A 17,177-nucleotide genomic window follows, 5' to 3' on the forward strand; every position below is an offset into this window, starting at 1 on the left:
AAAACTAGGCAATGATCATTCAGTGAGCAGAGGCAACGAGCTGGTGCAAAAGAAACGGTAAGGGAAGCTATCCTAGTTTTTACCATCATGGAGGGCTTTGTAGGTTAAGGTGAGTATTTGTAATTGAATCCTATAGGGTAAGGGAAACCAGTGCTTAAGTAAAAGAGTTGCATGATCCTTTTGTTTGGCTCTACAAAGAATCCTGTGACCCACTTTTGTCAAAATTAACAAGTTAGGAATCTTAAAAGCTATTCTCAGGAGCAGATTGTTCTAGTCACTGAAGTACAAGTGTCCCAGCTCGGACTTGTTCTTTTGACATAAGAACATATAGCTTGTCCTATCATCCCCCTTCCCATACCTTCACCCAAGTTCCAGACACAGAATTTTCCCTTTCCAATCCCTTTGTGCGGTGCATTGCAAAGTAAGCCAGCTGTGACATGGAAATGTAGAGTTTGGTGCAGGAAAATGCCTTTAAAGTGGTAACATGATGATAGTATACCCTGTTAGATAAAAAAAAATGTTCCCATCTACCTCTGATATATGTTGGCATTGTGCTCAAGGAATAAGCTCATTTTTACACATAATGGTGGTCCTGTGAGTTGATACAACAGTTTTGGAAAAGGGTGGGGGTTGGAACTTTCAAAACATTTTGGCTATTTCTATTGCTCTTACATCATAAATATGGAATTTTCTTTTAAGAAATTATCCAAATCTTTTTTTTGTTTACCCTGCTATGCTTATTATTTTCACCACATTCTCCGGTAATAAATTCAAGTTTTAATTGCACATTGAGTGAAGAAATATTTTCTCAAGTTTATTTTAAAACTATTACATAATAGCTCCATCACTCTTTTTGGAAAGAGTAAACAAACGATTCACATCTACCTGTTCCACTCAGTATTTTATAGACCTCTATCAAATGTTCTCAGAGCTATCTCTTTTCCAGTCTGAAGAACCCTAGCCTCTTTAGCATTTCCTCACAGGGATGTCATCCCATCCCTTCTATAATTTTTGTTTTCCTTCTATGTACCTTAAAAGGTAAATTCTAATTCCACTATATATTTTGAGATGTGGTGACCAGAATTGTAGACAGTATTTGCGGTGCAGCCACACCATGGAGCAATACAAGTGCATTATAACATTTTCATCTTTGTTTTCCATTCCTTTTCTGATAATTCCTAACATTCTATTTTCTTTCTTTAGTCGCCGCTGCACACTGAGCTGAAGGTTTCACCATTTCCTCTGCAATGACAACTAAATCCTTTTCCTTGGTGGTGACTCCTAACGTATATTAGAATCAAGAAGGCAGTAAAAGAATCAGTTCGACCACTAGTTAGCGAATGATACAGTGACAAAATTCGGCACCACTCTCGTCCCTGCAGATAACCGTAGGAAACCATCTCCATGTTGTTCTTTAAGGAGAGAGGAAATAAACGGAGTATGAATGGACACAACCACTGTCCTTTAAGCCTTGTATTGAACAATGCTGGTGTAGAAGACACTGATTGAGATAGACACTAAAGAATGTCACGGGATTATTTCCCGCAGGGATGGGAATGGTGATGAATTTTGTCACATGTCATTCTCTACTCTAGATGACCAAGAAGTACAAGGGGCATTTGGGGAATGCAAGGCCATAGCAGAGAAATTTAAATGAATTATTTGCTTTTTGTCTTCACCGAGGAGGCTATACTATCTATAGTTCATGTTTCTCTTTCCCTCATGCATCACTTTGCACTTGTTCACATTACACATTATCTGACATTTTGATGCCCAGTTTCTCAGTTTTGTGATTTAACAACTTTGTGTCGACAGCAAATTTTAATTATCTCACTAGTTATTCCCATCTTTAAATCATGGATAAAAATTAAAAAGCAGCAGTCTCAGCACAGACTCCTTTGGAACCCCACTATTTACCCTTCTCCATTGAGAGTACTGACCATTTAACCTTACTCCGTTTTCCATCTTTTAAACTGTTCTTAATCCATAATAGAAAAAGGATACAATTCAAGTAATTCAATACTCAAATGGCCTCATAACTTGGAGTGAACTTTGATGGCAGCTTCAGAAGTTGGGAAGTAAGGCTAGTGCTGGGCAGACTTTTGTTGTCTTGAGTTTCGTAAATGACAAAAAAACCAGATTGGGATCAAGGCTAGAATAGGCATTGTCGGCAACTTCGGTAGTTGGGATGCAAGACTAGTACTAGATAGACTTCTATGATCTGTGCCCCAAAATTGGGAGAGAGAGAGATTAGGCATACCAACATTTAATCATGAAGAGGTGGAACTTATATACAGAGTGTCAGATTCAATTCTGGCCTCCCTTGTTGGATAGGCTTGATGGACTATGCAAGTCGTCTTCTGCTGACATTTACTACATTATTTTGAATGACTGTCCTGATTTAATGGGTTGAGACTGTTTTTAACAAGCAATAATAGTCGCAAGTATATTGCAGAATTCTAATATGTGCCAAGTGTAACTAAAGATACAGAAACTCAAGACCAAGACCAGTCATTTTAAAAATGTGCTGAAAGAGGTTCATTACAAAGCGAGTTTCTTGCCAAAATGTTTTGTATCTATCATAGCTTCAATGATAACAGCTTAAACTGCTGCTTTAACTACTTTAGTCAGTTTTGATTTAATTCAGTTTTATTTGAAATATAATTTTTCTCTTCTGGTATTGTATGTTTGTTGGACTCTATGGGGCTCATAATAATAAAAAAAAACAAATACATTTAATAACCCGCCTAAATTGGCACTTGGACGATCAGAAAGACAGGTCGCCCAAGTACTAATAATCGAACAGGGTTTTAGACGTATCTAAAACCAGCTTAGACCTTTTCCCTGCCTCTGTGCACAAAGTGCGAAAAGGGGCGATTTGAAGGTGAGTAGGGTGGGATATGGGCCGACCTACACTTTTATAAAGCCGCACGGCAACGGCCCCAAAGCCCTTTAAATCTCTATGGGCTTCGGGGCCATTAGCGCGGAGCAGCCGCTAATGCAGCTTTGTAAAAGAGGCCGTTAGTCATCTGGCAGCCATAATCGAAATGTTAAGAACATAAGAATTGCTGCTGCTGGATCAGACCATTGGTCCATCGTGCCCAGCAATCCACTCACGCAGCGACCCTTGGGTCAAAGACCAGTGTCCTAACTGAGACTAGCCTTGCCTGCTTACATTCTGGTTCAGCAGGAACTTGTCAAACTTTATCTTGAATCCCTGGAGGGTGTTTTCCCCTATAACAGCCTGGATGGAACTTATATGTTTTGACTTAGACCAAGTCAAAACAGGTATAAGTTCCAGATCGGGCCACTGAGCTGATCGCAGCAGCCGCAATCAGCTTAGTGGTCCAGCCAATCCGTCCCCCCGCCCCCGTTATGATCACTGTAGGAGGGACGAAGCCACCGCGGCCCCCCCTGAGTGTTCCCTACAGGAAAGATGCCCATCTCTCCTGCCACGATCCCCCGAACCCTCCCGCAATGTTAACCAACAGAAGGAATACTGCGATCCCCAAACACTCCCGCAATGTTCCCCGGCATGAGGGATGCCCAATCCCTCCTGCCGACATCCCATGATTGCGCCTCCCCCCAATGATCGGTGACAGGAGGGATGCCTAATCCCTCCTGCCAACACCCCCAACCTGATTTAGTTGGACGTCTGGAAGCCTGAGCCCACCGGAATGTTAGGCCCATCTCCCAGTGCATTCTGGGATGCACTGGGAGTGGCCTAAGATTCTGATTGGCCAGATCCCCTAGGCCCCTCCAATGGGGGGGGGTGGCCTAAGGGATCTGGCCAATCGAATCTTAGGCCACTCCCAGTGGGTCTCAGAATGCACTGGGAGATGGGCCTAATATTCCAGTTGGCCCAGATGTCTAAGGTCCCTCCTACAGGAGGGGCCTTAAGCGCCTGGGCCAATCAGGCCCTTAGGCCCATCCCCGGTGCATCCCAGCCCTTCCTTCAAAGGCAGGAGCCAGCCGGCCAACTAAATCAGTTTAATGGGGTGGGGGTGAACCTTCGAGGGGTTATAGTGTGTCGGCAGGAGGGACTGGGCATCCCTCCTGCCGGGGAACATTGCAGGAGGGTTTGCGGGATCGCAGCAGGAGAGATTGGGCATCATGGGGGGTGGCGGCTTTGGGCAGGAGGGATTGTCATGATTGGGGGGGGGGGGGAAGGATGGTTCCACGATTCTCTAACCGGTACTTGTGACAGATGCTGGTTAGAGAATCGTGCTTTTAGGTGAAGGACTGGTCCCTCCCACGCTTAAAAGTCTTGTTTTGGGATTTGGGCAATCTTTTTTTTCCCCTAGAATAGGACTTAAAGGTGGACCTAGTGGCATCTGGGCAATTAAACTCCTGAACGTACAAGTAGGTCATTCTCGAAAAAAACCAAAACACATTTTGGACTTTATTTTTTTTTTTTTAATGGATCGCTTCCTACTTTGGGCACCAAGGCCCAGATTCTGTAAACTGTGTCCCGATTGTAGGCGTCCTACAGCTGTCTAATCAGCCAATCGGGATGCATGTTTTGTTTTTGTTTTTTTTTTAAATGCTCCCCGGGCAGGCCCCCTATATTGAAAGCGCCTCCAGGAGCGTAGGGAGACCCACCTAAGCTTACCTAAGGCGAACCTAGGATCTCCCTAGTAGAGCGGGAGATGCTTACAATGTAGGCTAGGGGATCTCCCTACTGTGATTAGTATAGCGGCCGTCAGTGTCCCCCCTCTACCCTAAACGAACGAGACAGGAGGGATTCCCAATCCCTACTGCCGAAAGACCCCCCACCCACCACTGACTATTGCTTTCAGGAGGGTGCCCAACCCCTCCTGCTGGTAGGACCCCTGACCCTCCCCCCGATCGCAGCAGGAGGGTGCCCGACCTCTCCTGCCCGATAACACCCACCCTTTCCCAAACACCACCGGCAAGAGGGTGCCCAATCCCTCCTGCTGGACCCCCCCCCCCCCACAAACCCTCCCCTCCCCTCCCCCTCAGGCTCAACTATCAAGTTGGACAGACGGACGGGTCCTTGCACTAGCTGGCCGGTAGGCCCGCCAACGTCCAAATGAGGCGGGCCTGCTCAATCCACAGGAGCCTAGGTCCCTCCTATGGACGGAGTCTTAGGTACATGGGCTGAGACTGGCGGCTGCTATACTTATCGCGGCAGGGATATCCCTTGTCGCGATAAATATAGTGACTGCGTCTACAGTAACCCGGTTTTGTAACATGGACGTCAGTTACAGAATCTGGTTTATTTTGGTTGGGTGTGCCTAGGCCTGATTCTGTAGGATACCCTTCCCGGGTGCCCTATACATAATATGGGCTTTAGGCCAAAAGGGGATTTAGACTTTTTTTTTAAATTATGCCTCTCCAGGGCTTTAGAAAATGTTCTTGATTTTAATATTTCAAGTATTCTTGGTGTTTAACTTGCCCTGTACATTGCATTTTTTTTTTTAATTTCCCAGTACGACCTGTCTGCTTCCACGTTCTCTCCAGATGGTAGAGTGTTTCAAGTTGAATATGCCATGAAAGCTGTGGAGAACAGTAGGTGAGCCAAGCATACTTTTTTCATATATAGTTATGAAAGCTTCTGAGAATTTGCTAACAGCAGCACTTTCCTCATTAAAAAAAAAAGTTAAAATTTTAATCGTAGCAAGTATACAAACTTTAAAATGATACCTAGTTAATGCAGGTGAGGCCTCTATTTTATATATATATTGAGGAAAAATATATATTCAGTTCTGAAATTTTTGAATCCTCTTTGGTAGTACTAGATTTCATACTCAAAACATGATTAAATCTAATGTCAAACTCTGATAACAGAAATATGACCCTTTTGAATAACTTGGACAACAAGGATATCTTTTGATGATTAACAAAAGATTTCAGTATCTTATGTGGAAAAATATATGAACCCTTCTTTCAGTAACTGGTGATATCTCCTTGAGCAGCATTAACTTGAACTATCCATTTCTTATGACTATTGATCAACTATCTCATCACCCTTGAATTCTGACCAATTTTTCTACACACAACTATTTCAGTTCTAGTAACCCTTCACCACAACTTCCAAACAATGACACTCTACCAGAAGATACTGTCTATCCCAAGTTATTGCAAAAGGTTTCAGAACTATTACTTTTCACTAAATACTAGAAGAGAGTTGTAACATTTTAAAAGATTCTATTAAAATTGCAATGAAAGAATGACAAGCTCCCTTATTGATCCAACCAGATTCCAAAAGGTTGGAAACAAAATACAGTCAACAACAGGTCATGATAAAACTAAAACTATCCCATCAATCAGTGCAGAATGGGATGATTTCATCATGGATGTTTCAACATGGCAGCTATGAATTGTCCTTTCCACTATGGCCAGGATGAATTGTCGTGTCTCTCTTCCCCCCCCCCCCCCCAGCATACATTAAATTTCACCACTGCATCTTCCATCTCCTGTTCAGCCAGCCTTAGCTCCCTTCTGATGTCACTTCCTCATCATGGGACCAGGATGTGATGTCTGAGGGGAGATGAGGCCAGCGTGTGCAGGGGGTGGAAGATGCTGCTTGCACCGGTGAACTTTTCAAGAGGTAGGTGGGGTGCTCCTATTTTGGGGTGGGGGGAAGGCATAGCCCCTTCAAGAAGAGTTCAGGTGCTGCTGTGGCCAATTCAGTGATAAAACGGCCATGCTGAATCGGCTGTGATGAGTCATCCTAGACCCCAATCAGCAGTAGTTCAAGGAATTCAAGATCTCATTTAAATTTTCCTCCAGGAGAAGATATCGGGAAGTAGTAGGTCAAAAATTTTAGCAGAATATTAGAATATTATTTGCCTGCATTGCAGCACATCAGTTTCAGTTAATATTTATTTGAGATATTGGACAAGATCCAGACCACGTTTTATAATGCTTCTAGTTGATTGTTTTATGGTTCCTGTGACATCCAGAAACTTCTTGTTTCACTGTTTTTTGTTTTAGACTTACCAGAAGTTTTTTTTCTTGTGTCTGTGGCTCTTTTGACAAAAACAAAAACAAAAAATTCAAAAGTTCCACAGCCAACAATTGCAGAAATCAAAACAAAATGGAACTGTAAATATAAAGCTTAATAAACCATTAACTCATCTGACATACTATTTCATAAAAGGTTAGGTAATCTGCAGCATGGAGAAAAGGCCTCAGACTATATGTCCATGACACATGCCAGCCTAATGGTCATTCAGCCAATGCAGACAAAAATTTTCAATCACTGGCCATCCTCCTGCCACCTTCAATTTGTGTGTAAAATCATGCTCAGTAATGTGCACAATCATGCATATAATGTATAAATACTGCAAGATAAAAAACCACTTATCTCAGTGGCGTCAGACAGATCATTCTATAAACTAATTCTGATTCTTTCTGACTTTGTCAGCCATTCATTGGTAATACCAAGAGCGTGAAACAGGAAATGTGAATCAGGTCCAACCAAATCTCCCAGTGACGTTCTTTGGTTTACCTGCTTGAAAATTGGCTTGCCCCAATGAAACTGTTTGAGCACTGGTGTGTTTGTTCAACAGTTTTGAAGCTCTGAGGTTGAGGGTTCAATTCCCATGCTACTCCTTGTGACTCTAGGCAAGTCACTCAATCCTCCATTGACCCAGGTATGTTAGATAGATTGTGAGCTCACCAGGACAGATAGGAAAAATATTTGAGTACCTGCTTGTAAGCCACTTTGATAACTTTGACAGGCGGTATATACTGTATTTTTCGCTCCATAAGACGCACCCACCTGTAGAGGAGGAAAAACCAAGAAAAATAAGAGACCTCACCTGAAGCATAATGATACAAAGGTACATTAAAAGGAACACTGAATATAAGAATAGCCTTACTGGGTCAGATCAATGGTCCATCGTAGCCCAGTATCCTCTTTCCACAGTGGCCAATCCAGGTCACCAGTACCTGGCAAAAACCCAAAGAGTAAAAAGACAGTTCCCAAGGCAAGCAATGGCTTTCCCCCATATAATAAAAGACTATGGATTTTTTTCTTCAGGAACTTGTCCAAACCTTTTTTAAACCCAGCTATGTTAACTACTAAATACTTATTGCTTGGTTGAAAAGGATAAGATTGTGCCGCACACAGTACAGAGACTAGTAATTGTTTTGGACAAACAAGAGATTGCAGTACAACCCTTAGCAGTGCCTTATTCCATCTCTTCAGAAAACCAATAGGGTCAATTTTTTTTCCTCATGAGAGGATAAATGCACTTCTAAATAAGAGAAGGTGGTGTGTACTGGTATAAACACTGAGCTAGCGTCACTAAAAGCCTCATGAAACCGACATCAAAGAGGGAGGAAGCCTAAACTGGTTTAACAGTAAACACTAACAAAGCCACAAGCCCCAACTCCGCAGCCCTCAGGCTCCTGGCTGGGCCTCCGCAGTTCTCCCGATGGCAGAGTCAGCTGGGTGCGTACGATGCTCCTAGGCCAAAGGGAAGAAGGAGGGCGTGTGAGGCGCTCACTTTCTGTAGGAGAAGCAGCAGCTCCTGGGCCTGGCGCTTGCTCACCTTCCAAGAAGGACACTCCCCGCCGCCACCGCTCTTCGGCAGACTGACCTGCGCCCGCTTCCTCCTGCCACTGCATTCAATGGCTGCAGTGGAACTAAGGGCAACCGTTCAGTTAAGCTGCTAGGTATAAATAAATAAAACGGCAGTACAAACTGACTGCAACCAATCTCGGAGCAGTGTGTGACCAAGCAGGAAGCGCAAAGGTCGCGCTCCTGCATTATGTGTCGCTCTGCAATGAGAAAAGCCCACTGCCCCCTTTTTGGGGGTGGAAAAAGTACATCTTATGGAGTGAAAAATACAGTAAATACCTAAATAATTAAATGTTTAGATATTAGTGAAGTATATTAAATTTCTATTTTCCACAATAAAGTACAGATGTTAAAGGTTCATAAAATGTCTTTTTATCAGTGTATCATTGCTGAGTGTGACAACCATGAAAGTTAGCTATAATATTAAGAAATTTGCTCTATTAAGCAAAAATAATAGCAAATTTTAAGAAAAACAGAGCTTTATATAATCGGTGACTTTGAGCGACCCCAGGATGGGCTTTAAATAATTTTTAAACATTTTCTAATCAAGCACAATCAAATTCATGGGAAAAACTTCAGTTTGTACAGTTTTCCCAACTTTTTTCTGGCCAACCCTAACATAGCTTGGAAGTGATTTTGGATGATAGATTCTTTTGTTGCTCAGGAACAGGCTGTAGTTCATAACTCTCATTTTAAGTTGTGCCTGGTGAGCAAGTTGTGCGCTTTATTGGCACACTGACTTTCAAGCTGTACTGCAAACTCTGGATTTTAAATGGGCTTGACTAGTGCAATATTGTATACCTTGGCTTACCAGCTTTGCATATACAGGCTTTGCAAATTGTCATGAATTCTGCCATACATCTTTGTTTGAACATATTTTGCTTGATTGTGTTGGCTTCCTGAGAGCTATTGTACAAAAATACAAACTATTGCTGGTTCTTATGTGCCTATTTTGAGAGACTTTTTAAAATCTGATTTACAATAAAGAGATTATGTACTTACCCTGGTAAGCTCTTTTCCCATAGATAGGTGAGACATTATAGACAAGTGGGTAGTATCCCCATGGCCACGTGCCATCTGTAGAAGGAATCCAATTCAAATTTTTTTCTGTGCTTCTTAACTCCACCTACAGTTAGTACCCAAGCACCAAGGGTCACCAAACCCATAACAATCAGGCTTAGAAATAACTGTTCTTCTCAAAGGAGTAATGTGAGAATATTGGCTGCAAACAGCTGACAAAATCCTCAAGGGAGCTCGGGAACTATTCCTGCCGAAAAGAGGAGCATATATACAGTATACTCTCCAGCCTCCAAGGGCCAACTGGTATCCAAGTTACAACTTGGAGATGCAGGAAACAAATTGAGAAGTAGTCGAGTGCAGAAAGATCAGGGAAGGTGTCTAAAATGTCTTGCCTATCTGCTGGAAAAGAGCTTATCAGGGTAAGTACATAATCTATTTTTCCTGTGCAATAGGTGAGCCATTCTAGACAAGTGGAATGTACAAAAGCAGTCCCCAAAAAGCTAGGGTGAGCTTACTGCGCCAACCCTCAAGACTGAGGACCCAAAGGCAGAGTCCTGTCTCGCCGCCATATCCACTTTGTAAAACTGGGCAAACGTGGGTAGAGAGGACCACGTTGTTGCTGTGCAAATCTCCTCAGGGGAGACTGCTTTAGCTTCAGCCCACGAAGAAGCCACACATCTAGAAGAATGCACCTTGACGGAAACAGGAGACGTTTCCCAGCAAGAATGTGGTCTGACGAAAGGGCCTCACGGATCCATCTGGAAATTGTGGCCTTAGAAGCGGGAGCACCCTGCTTGACAGAATGAGTCAGCACAAACAAATGGTCAGAGAGACAAAGCTCATTATTGACCTCCAGATAGCGAAGAAGCACTCTGTTCATATCTAGGTTCCTCAAAACACAATCTTTGAACCAGTGGGCTGAAAAATAGGCAAATGGACTCCCTGATTTACATGGAAAGCTGAAACTGTCTTCGACAGAAAGAAAGGAACCCTATGCAAGGAAATCCTGTCTACGAAATCCGGAGGAATGATTCATTGCAAGTAAGAACCTGTAGTCCAAAGACACCTCGCTGACAGAACAGCAACCAGAAAGACTGTCTTGAGCATCAAGTCCAAGAGGGGAAGCCTCAAAGGGAGTCTTGGAAAGACAAGACATCACCAGGTTGAGGTCCCATAAAGGGAGTAATTGGTGGTCAAATGCGAACAGCCCCTTCTAGAAATAAGCCCAGAACTGTGGGATCATCCCCAGGTCCTATAGCCCCTGAAGAACCTGAAGATCCAGCATATAGTCCCTGGTCTCCCATCCTTGGAAGCGCTGTACCTTGAAATAAGGGGTCAGCAAGCTGGTCATCAGCATAAGGATCAGACAGACTAGGAACAGCGGCTGACTGAAACAGGACATGCCCATAGAAGCAATGCCACCGAGAGGTGCAGCGGATGCAGAGTGGGACTGCGCAAGGGAAGAACGCCTGCTTTGACATTTTTTTTTCTCTCAAACTGTTGCTGAAACTCTGAGAGTCTTGGGCTCCTGGGGCATAGTCACCCTTTGATGGCTGAATCCTGCATTTTGTAGGCTGTGGAGGGATCGCAGCCATGCCGTCCCACTGGGCTAGTCAAGCGTTAAGTCACCTGCTTGACCAGGGGAGAGGCTAAGCTTTGCGATGCCACCCCTCCCAGCTGCCACTCGTGATGCAAGAACACTCCTGAAGTGCCTAAATTGTGCAATCCTGGCAATAATTCATATTAGAGCCTAAGGACTTCATCCCAACAAGATTTGAGACAAAAATTGCAGTTTTGGAGAAGCAGGGAGCTTTTGAAAAAAAGATTGCTAAAAATGCAAGATGACTGCCACTATGAAATTCGTGCCCAATCAAGATATTTTTCACACTTAGTAAAGTTTTTAAAAATGGTGAATTTAGGATTTTCCAGGTGGAGGAACACAGGGGTACATGCAGAAACCTTGAAAACCCCACTTTTCAGACCTCCCCCAATATCACCTCACAGGCTGTGACAGCCTATACTCACTGATCTGTTTGTGGATCTATGCTGCAGCCTGCCTCAGCTCTCTTACAGTAGCTGGATCAGAGAATCACTGCCTCATGCTGGGAATGCCTCTGCAGTGTTGATCTTCGGGCTGCCAATCAGACCTTATGCCTTTGTTTGGACCAATAGATGCGTACCGGGACGGGCGGAGGTGAGAAGACACAGCCGGCACCTTGCGAGACATCGCCGAGCCTCCTAAGGGTGCCTGCTTAACAGTAGGTGAGACAACTTCAGAGATGGCCCCGAGCTCCAATGAAAATTAAGCAGGCTGGTACCTACTGGGATTGGCTTGTCAGCTACAGACATAAGTCTGTGTGTTCTCAATGCAGGCAAAGCTGAAGGCCAAAAATCCAGAAAAAAGGACTAAAAACACCAAATAAAATGTGAAGAGCAGAATGAACACACTCCTGCAGGCATGTGGCAAAAGGAAAAAAACTGTAGTTGGAGCTAAGGAGCTCAGTGAAGTACAGAAGAGACATAGAGAAAAATCCAAACTGATTCCTTCTGCAGATGGCATGCGGCTATGGGGACACTACCTACTTATCTAGAATGTCTCGCATATTCCACTGGAATTTATGTTCCTGCTTGTTCCCTGTACTCTGCTGCTTCATCCTAGTTGGTAATGTCTGTCTTTCTTGCCTTCAGTATATTTACTGTTTCTGGTCCTCTAGAGTGGAATGTGTTACATTGAATATTTGATGTGAACAGAACAATAATAATAATAATAACAACTTTATTCTTCTATACCGCCACAATCTTGCGACTTCTAGGCGGTTTACAATCAAGAGAGCTGGACATTCAGCAAAACACAATATGCAAGTATACATATGAAATACAGATAGCATAGACTTTAAGAGAGCAAGAATATAGAAATACAATTTGCTTAGCAAGAGTATAAGATGTACATTTTGGTAGGTAATGTCCGAGAGGACCTGTTTGGAATAAGCCGCATGTTTTAGAAAATAACAACGAAAAATAACGATATTATAAACATAAGAGATGCCGCTGCTGGGTCAGACCAGTGGTCTCCCGCGGTGGCCCTTTTGGTCAAAGACCAGTGCCCTAACTGAGACTAGCCTTACCAGCATACATCCTTGTTCAGTAGGAACTTGTCCAACTTTGTCTTGAATCCCTGGAGGGTGTTTTCCCCTATGATAGCCTCTGGGAGAGCGTTCCAGTTTTCCACCACTCTCTGGGTGAAGAAGAACTTCCTTGCGTTTGTACGGAATCTATCCCCTTTCAACTTTAAAGAGTGCCCTCTCGTTCTTCCTACCTTGGAGAGGGTGAACAACCTGTCCTTATCTACTAAATCTATCCCCTTCAGTATCTTGAATGGGCAACTTGGAAACTTTTTAAACATCTCCTGAAAGTGGCATATTACTGACTTTGCTTGAATGCTACCTGTAGCACGGCCTCTCTGGGATGTTATTTTTGTATATTTTTAATTTTTGTGTATATACAGTTTTGTTGTATGTGTGTTCCTTTGTTCGCCACTCTTGGTAAGAGTGGGTTATAAATTAATTAACTAAATATCAGAAACCATTCAGTGTGACATATACGCAATAATAGGAGAAATGGAAGGTGGGAAGACTTCTTTCACAACAGTGCATATGAAAAGAGGATAGATTAAGTGTAGTGTATTTCCACTCCAAGTACATTCATGTAATGCAGGAAATCTCTGGGTTAAGAACGTCTGACTTTTGTTGTCCCAAATTCATGCCTCATTTCTGTGGGTGTTTACCTCCTCTGGCTGGCTCCTTCCTCCCAGCCGCACTTCTCCTGTATGCTGACCCACTGACATCAGATGGAAGGCTTCCAGATCAGTTTTGGTGATTATGCTCTGTTCCAAATGGGAAGTTTCAAATCTTTAACCATGCAATATTAATTATTTAACATTCACCCTCAATGTTTTTAATAATCCCAAAATTTTAGCAAGCTCGGCATAAAGGCAGTTAATACTTTCCAGGAAATAAAAATATAGTTTTGCCAGATGCTTTTCAAATGAAGGAGGTCTATATTAACAAATTAATGTTGCACAGTTCAGCAGTGTGTTAGTAGCCTGGTACATTATGCTAAACGGGCCATTTTTAAATGAAGAGGGATGTACAGAGATGGAGTCTTTCCTCCACTTATTTTAATACAGTTGTTTTGGTTTTAAGTGCTTGTAAATTATTTATACTAGGGTTTCCTTAATAAAACACACAATACTGCTTACTGTTTCTGGTGGGGGAGAGAACCACATTTTTGTAGCATTATTGAATGACCTTTTTTGCAAGTTCATAGCAGAATATTTTAGATCTTGGTAATTACAATTTAACTATGCTACTTCTAGTATAAAAAAAAAAAATAGTTCTGTCTTTGTATTACAGTACAGCCATTGGCATCCGATGTAAAGATGGTGTTGTCTTCGGGGTGGAAAAATTAGTCTTATCCAAACTTTATGAAGAAGGTTCTAATAAGCGAATCTTTAATGTAGATCGACATGTTGGAATGGTAAGCTGGCATGTGTTGGAATTTGTTTTCTAGAACCATCTTGAGAAATGCAGCAAGCAAATCATTAGTGAGGTTTTAATGGTTTCTCAAACATAGAGCTAGGTACAAACTTAAAAAAAAAAAAAATCTGTTTTCAGATTCTGCAAGCAGTTTACCACAATTTAAGAATCGGAGGTTTTTGTGTTAATGCCAGAAAAGGAAAATTTAGTTTTGTTGACTGTACTTCTTAATGTTGTACAATTAGAGACTGATATGTTCTTTGCAGTTCATTTTTTTAATGCCATATCAAGAGAACTTAAATGCATTTGTGCTCAAATATGTGGGTTGATGGCTGATTGTATGTATATTTATGGGTTGTTGTTTTTTTAACACATGTAACAGAGCAATACTTTCATAAAATAACAGTTCATTGACCTTATTTGAAAGGATCCAATCATGGTTTAGTTGTTGCTTTTCTTTCTTTTAGGCTGTAGCAGGGCTTTTGGCAGATGCACGATCCCTTGCTGACATAGCTAGAGAAGAGGCTTCAAACTTCCGATGTAATTATGGCTACGATATTCCTTTAAAGGTAAGTTAACTCTTCCCATTTGCTGAAATACATGATATCTTGATGCAATTACATAATCAGCCTTTGACAAGGAAGATAATTTCTGTTTAAGACAGTGCTTATCAATCTTTTTTTTTATTTTGGGGCTGACCCCATGATCGCAGTCAAATAAAAACCAGAGGATGTACCTATGAGGAGCCCACCCAAAGAAACGTTGTTTGGGAAGCTCTGCTCTGATGCATTTTAAACTATAATTCTAAGTGAAGTATATACTAGTAGTGTACGCTTGTTTTTTTTTCTTTATCAGCATCTTGCAGACCGAGTGGCTATGTATGTACACGCATACACATTGTACAGTGCTGTTAGACCCTTTGGATGCAGGTAATAATCTGTTTATCTTGCAAGCAGTTCTGGGACTCTCATAATGGTGAACTATATGAATTAAGAGGATCCAGTTCTAAATATAAACGGATTAGCTTTGTGTTTGATAAAAGTTAAATTGTTCAAATTAACTAATTCAGCATTTTCTGGCAAAATAGCTGAGATTTGAAATTACATGTTAAGAGTAAATAATAGTCCCTTAAAGATATTTGAAGTCGCGTTTGAACTTGACCTGAGCCTTGAATAGATGTTGTAGTTCTCATGTGAACATAACTTTTTTCCATTACTTCCTTTTCCAGTTTTATGTTAGGCTCTTACAATGAAGATGATGGTGCTCAGCTTTATATGATTGACCCATCGGGCATTTCCTATGTGAGTAGCTTTCACCAATGTGAATCAAAAACACATTTTTACTTTTTGTTTTTAATGTAGTATGATGTATTAAAGTCTTAAGGTAGAAATGTTCCTGTGCTGGTATACAGCATAATTAAATTGCATTATACATGTTTCAGAGGTAAGCAGCTTTAAAATTATAGCACAGCTAGATTTTTATGAAATCCGTGGGTTATTTCCAGGGCAACTGAATGAAAAATGGAGCGCTGTAAGGGAACTCAGCTTACCTGCAGGACTATTCAAGATTTCTAGTGCTCTATCTAGATCTAGCATATAATTTTTATATATGCCATGCTGTTTAGTGCTCAGATATGTCTGCAGGAGTTAAGTTCTGGAATAGTCTTGTTGGTCAAATTTGAAAATGTAGAGACAGGAACTCATTCAGGAAAATGTTAAAAACACAACTATTTGTAGACGCATTTCTTTGAGCAATTGACCTTATGTATGGATTGACTCTGTTTGGTTTTTGTTCCTATCTTGTTATGATTTTTTATAATATTTTATGTATGTAACCTTTTGTAAACCATTTTGGAAAAAATGGTATAGAAATTTTAAAAATAAATAAGTAGACTGTATTAAACAGTTTTGGTACTTGATATTTTGTCCATGAATTTTGGTGGGGCTAGTTGTCTGAGTTTGGATGAAATAAAATGTCAGTAATATGTAATATTAGTGAAGTGGGCAACCTCAGTGTGGAAGGTCAGCGAAGGGAGAGATTCTCCGGCGCTTCACACTACAAAGCAGGGGCTATGTTGCCTTTGTTTTGTAGTGTGAAGTGCCAGAGAATCTCTCCCTTCGCTGACCCTCCACACTGAGGTTGCCCACTTCACTAATATTTATTATTATTGGTTATTTTGACGTTGTTTAGCTCAGGTGTATTTTTAGGCAGTTTTCACCCTCGGAACCCTTAAGACTGTTTGTTGCCTTTTTATTGGGTCTTTTGAAGTATCTGTGGCAATGTTCTTTTTGGAGTCAAGTAACGAGTAATATGTATGCGGCAGTGCTACTGGTAGTCAGACATCTTTGTTTGGTTTATGTATATTCTTTTATTTTGTCCTGGTTTATTTTACTTGTCAGATTTTTGTGTACTGCCCCAGGTACATTAGACAGATTGTGAGCCCACCAGGAGAGATAGGGAAAAATACTTGAAAAATACCTGTATGTAAATCGCTTTGAGTATGGTTGTAAAATTTACAAAAAAGCAGTATAGAAGTCCCAATCCCTTCCCCTTTCTCTTATTTTTATCACTTTGTTGCTGAGAGCGATACAGTTAGGTCTGCGAACCCTGAGCAGCACCCTGGAAGGAAAGTCAGTCTGAGTTTTCTCAGACAGTGCAACCGCAGTAAATAGGCAAGGAGGCATCACTGAGCTCGGAGACTCGCTTGCTTTTTTGGTGGACGGAAGACCATCTCTTGGAAATCTTGGCGGCTAATGTGGCCGAGGTTGAGAATGTGCAGGTAGACTTCCTAAGTCAGCAGACCTTTGGTCCCAAGGAGTGGTGTCTCTGATGGCCTTTTATAGCATAGTCAGGTGCTGGGGTCATCCGATTTTCAACCTCATGGCCTCAGCCTCCAACAAAAGTTGGCTCATTTCTTCAGCCAAAAGTACAAGCCTGGAAGCGCTGGGCGCTTGGACGCTCCTGTCCAAGTCTGGCTTGTTGAGGAGCTCCTCCTATGTTACCTCATGGCCAATGATAGACAGAGTGCTTCAGTGGAACAGAATATACCTAGGTCGAGTAGAACTACT

The 17,177-nt window shown here is 41.9% G+C and overlaps 1 protein-coding gene across 1 annotated transcript in view; it reads left to right on the plus strand.

Moving 5' to 3' along the window:
- PSMA3 (proteasome 20S subunit alpha 3) overlaps window positions 1–17,177 on the plus strand; it is a 47,566-nt gene that overhangs the window by 2,179 nt on the left and 28,210 nt on the right. Inside the window, exons 2-6 of the mRNA XM_033951713.1 lie at window positions 5,454–5,536; window positions 13,987–14,110; window positions 14,577–14,678; window positions 14,965–15,038; window positions 15,338–15,410. Coding sequence (XP_033807604.1) covers window positions 5,454–5,536; window positions 13,987–14,110; window positions 14,577–14,678; window positions 14,965–15,038; window positions 15,338–15,410 — 456 coding nt within the window. The remainder of the gene's footprint in view (window positions 1–5,453; window positions 5,537–13,986; window positions 14,111–14,576; window positions 14,679–14,964; window positions 15,039–15,337; window positions 15,411–17,177) is intronic.

The sequence above is a fragment of the Geotrypetes seraphini genome, chromosome 7, assembly GCF_902459505.1.
Source record: "Geotrypetes seraphini chromosome 7, aGeoSer1.1, whole genome shotgun sequence".
In the NCBI taxonomy this organism is placed as follows: Eukaryota; Metazoa; Chordata; class Amphibia; order Gymnophiona; family Dermophiidae; genus Geotrypetes; species Geotrypetes seraphini.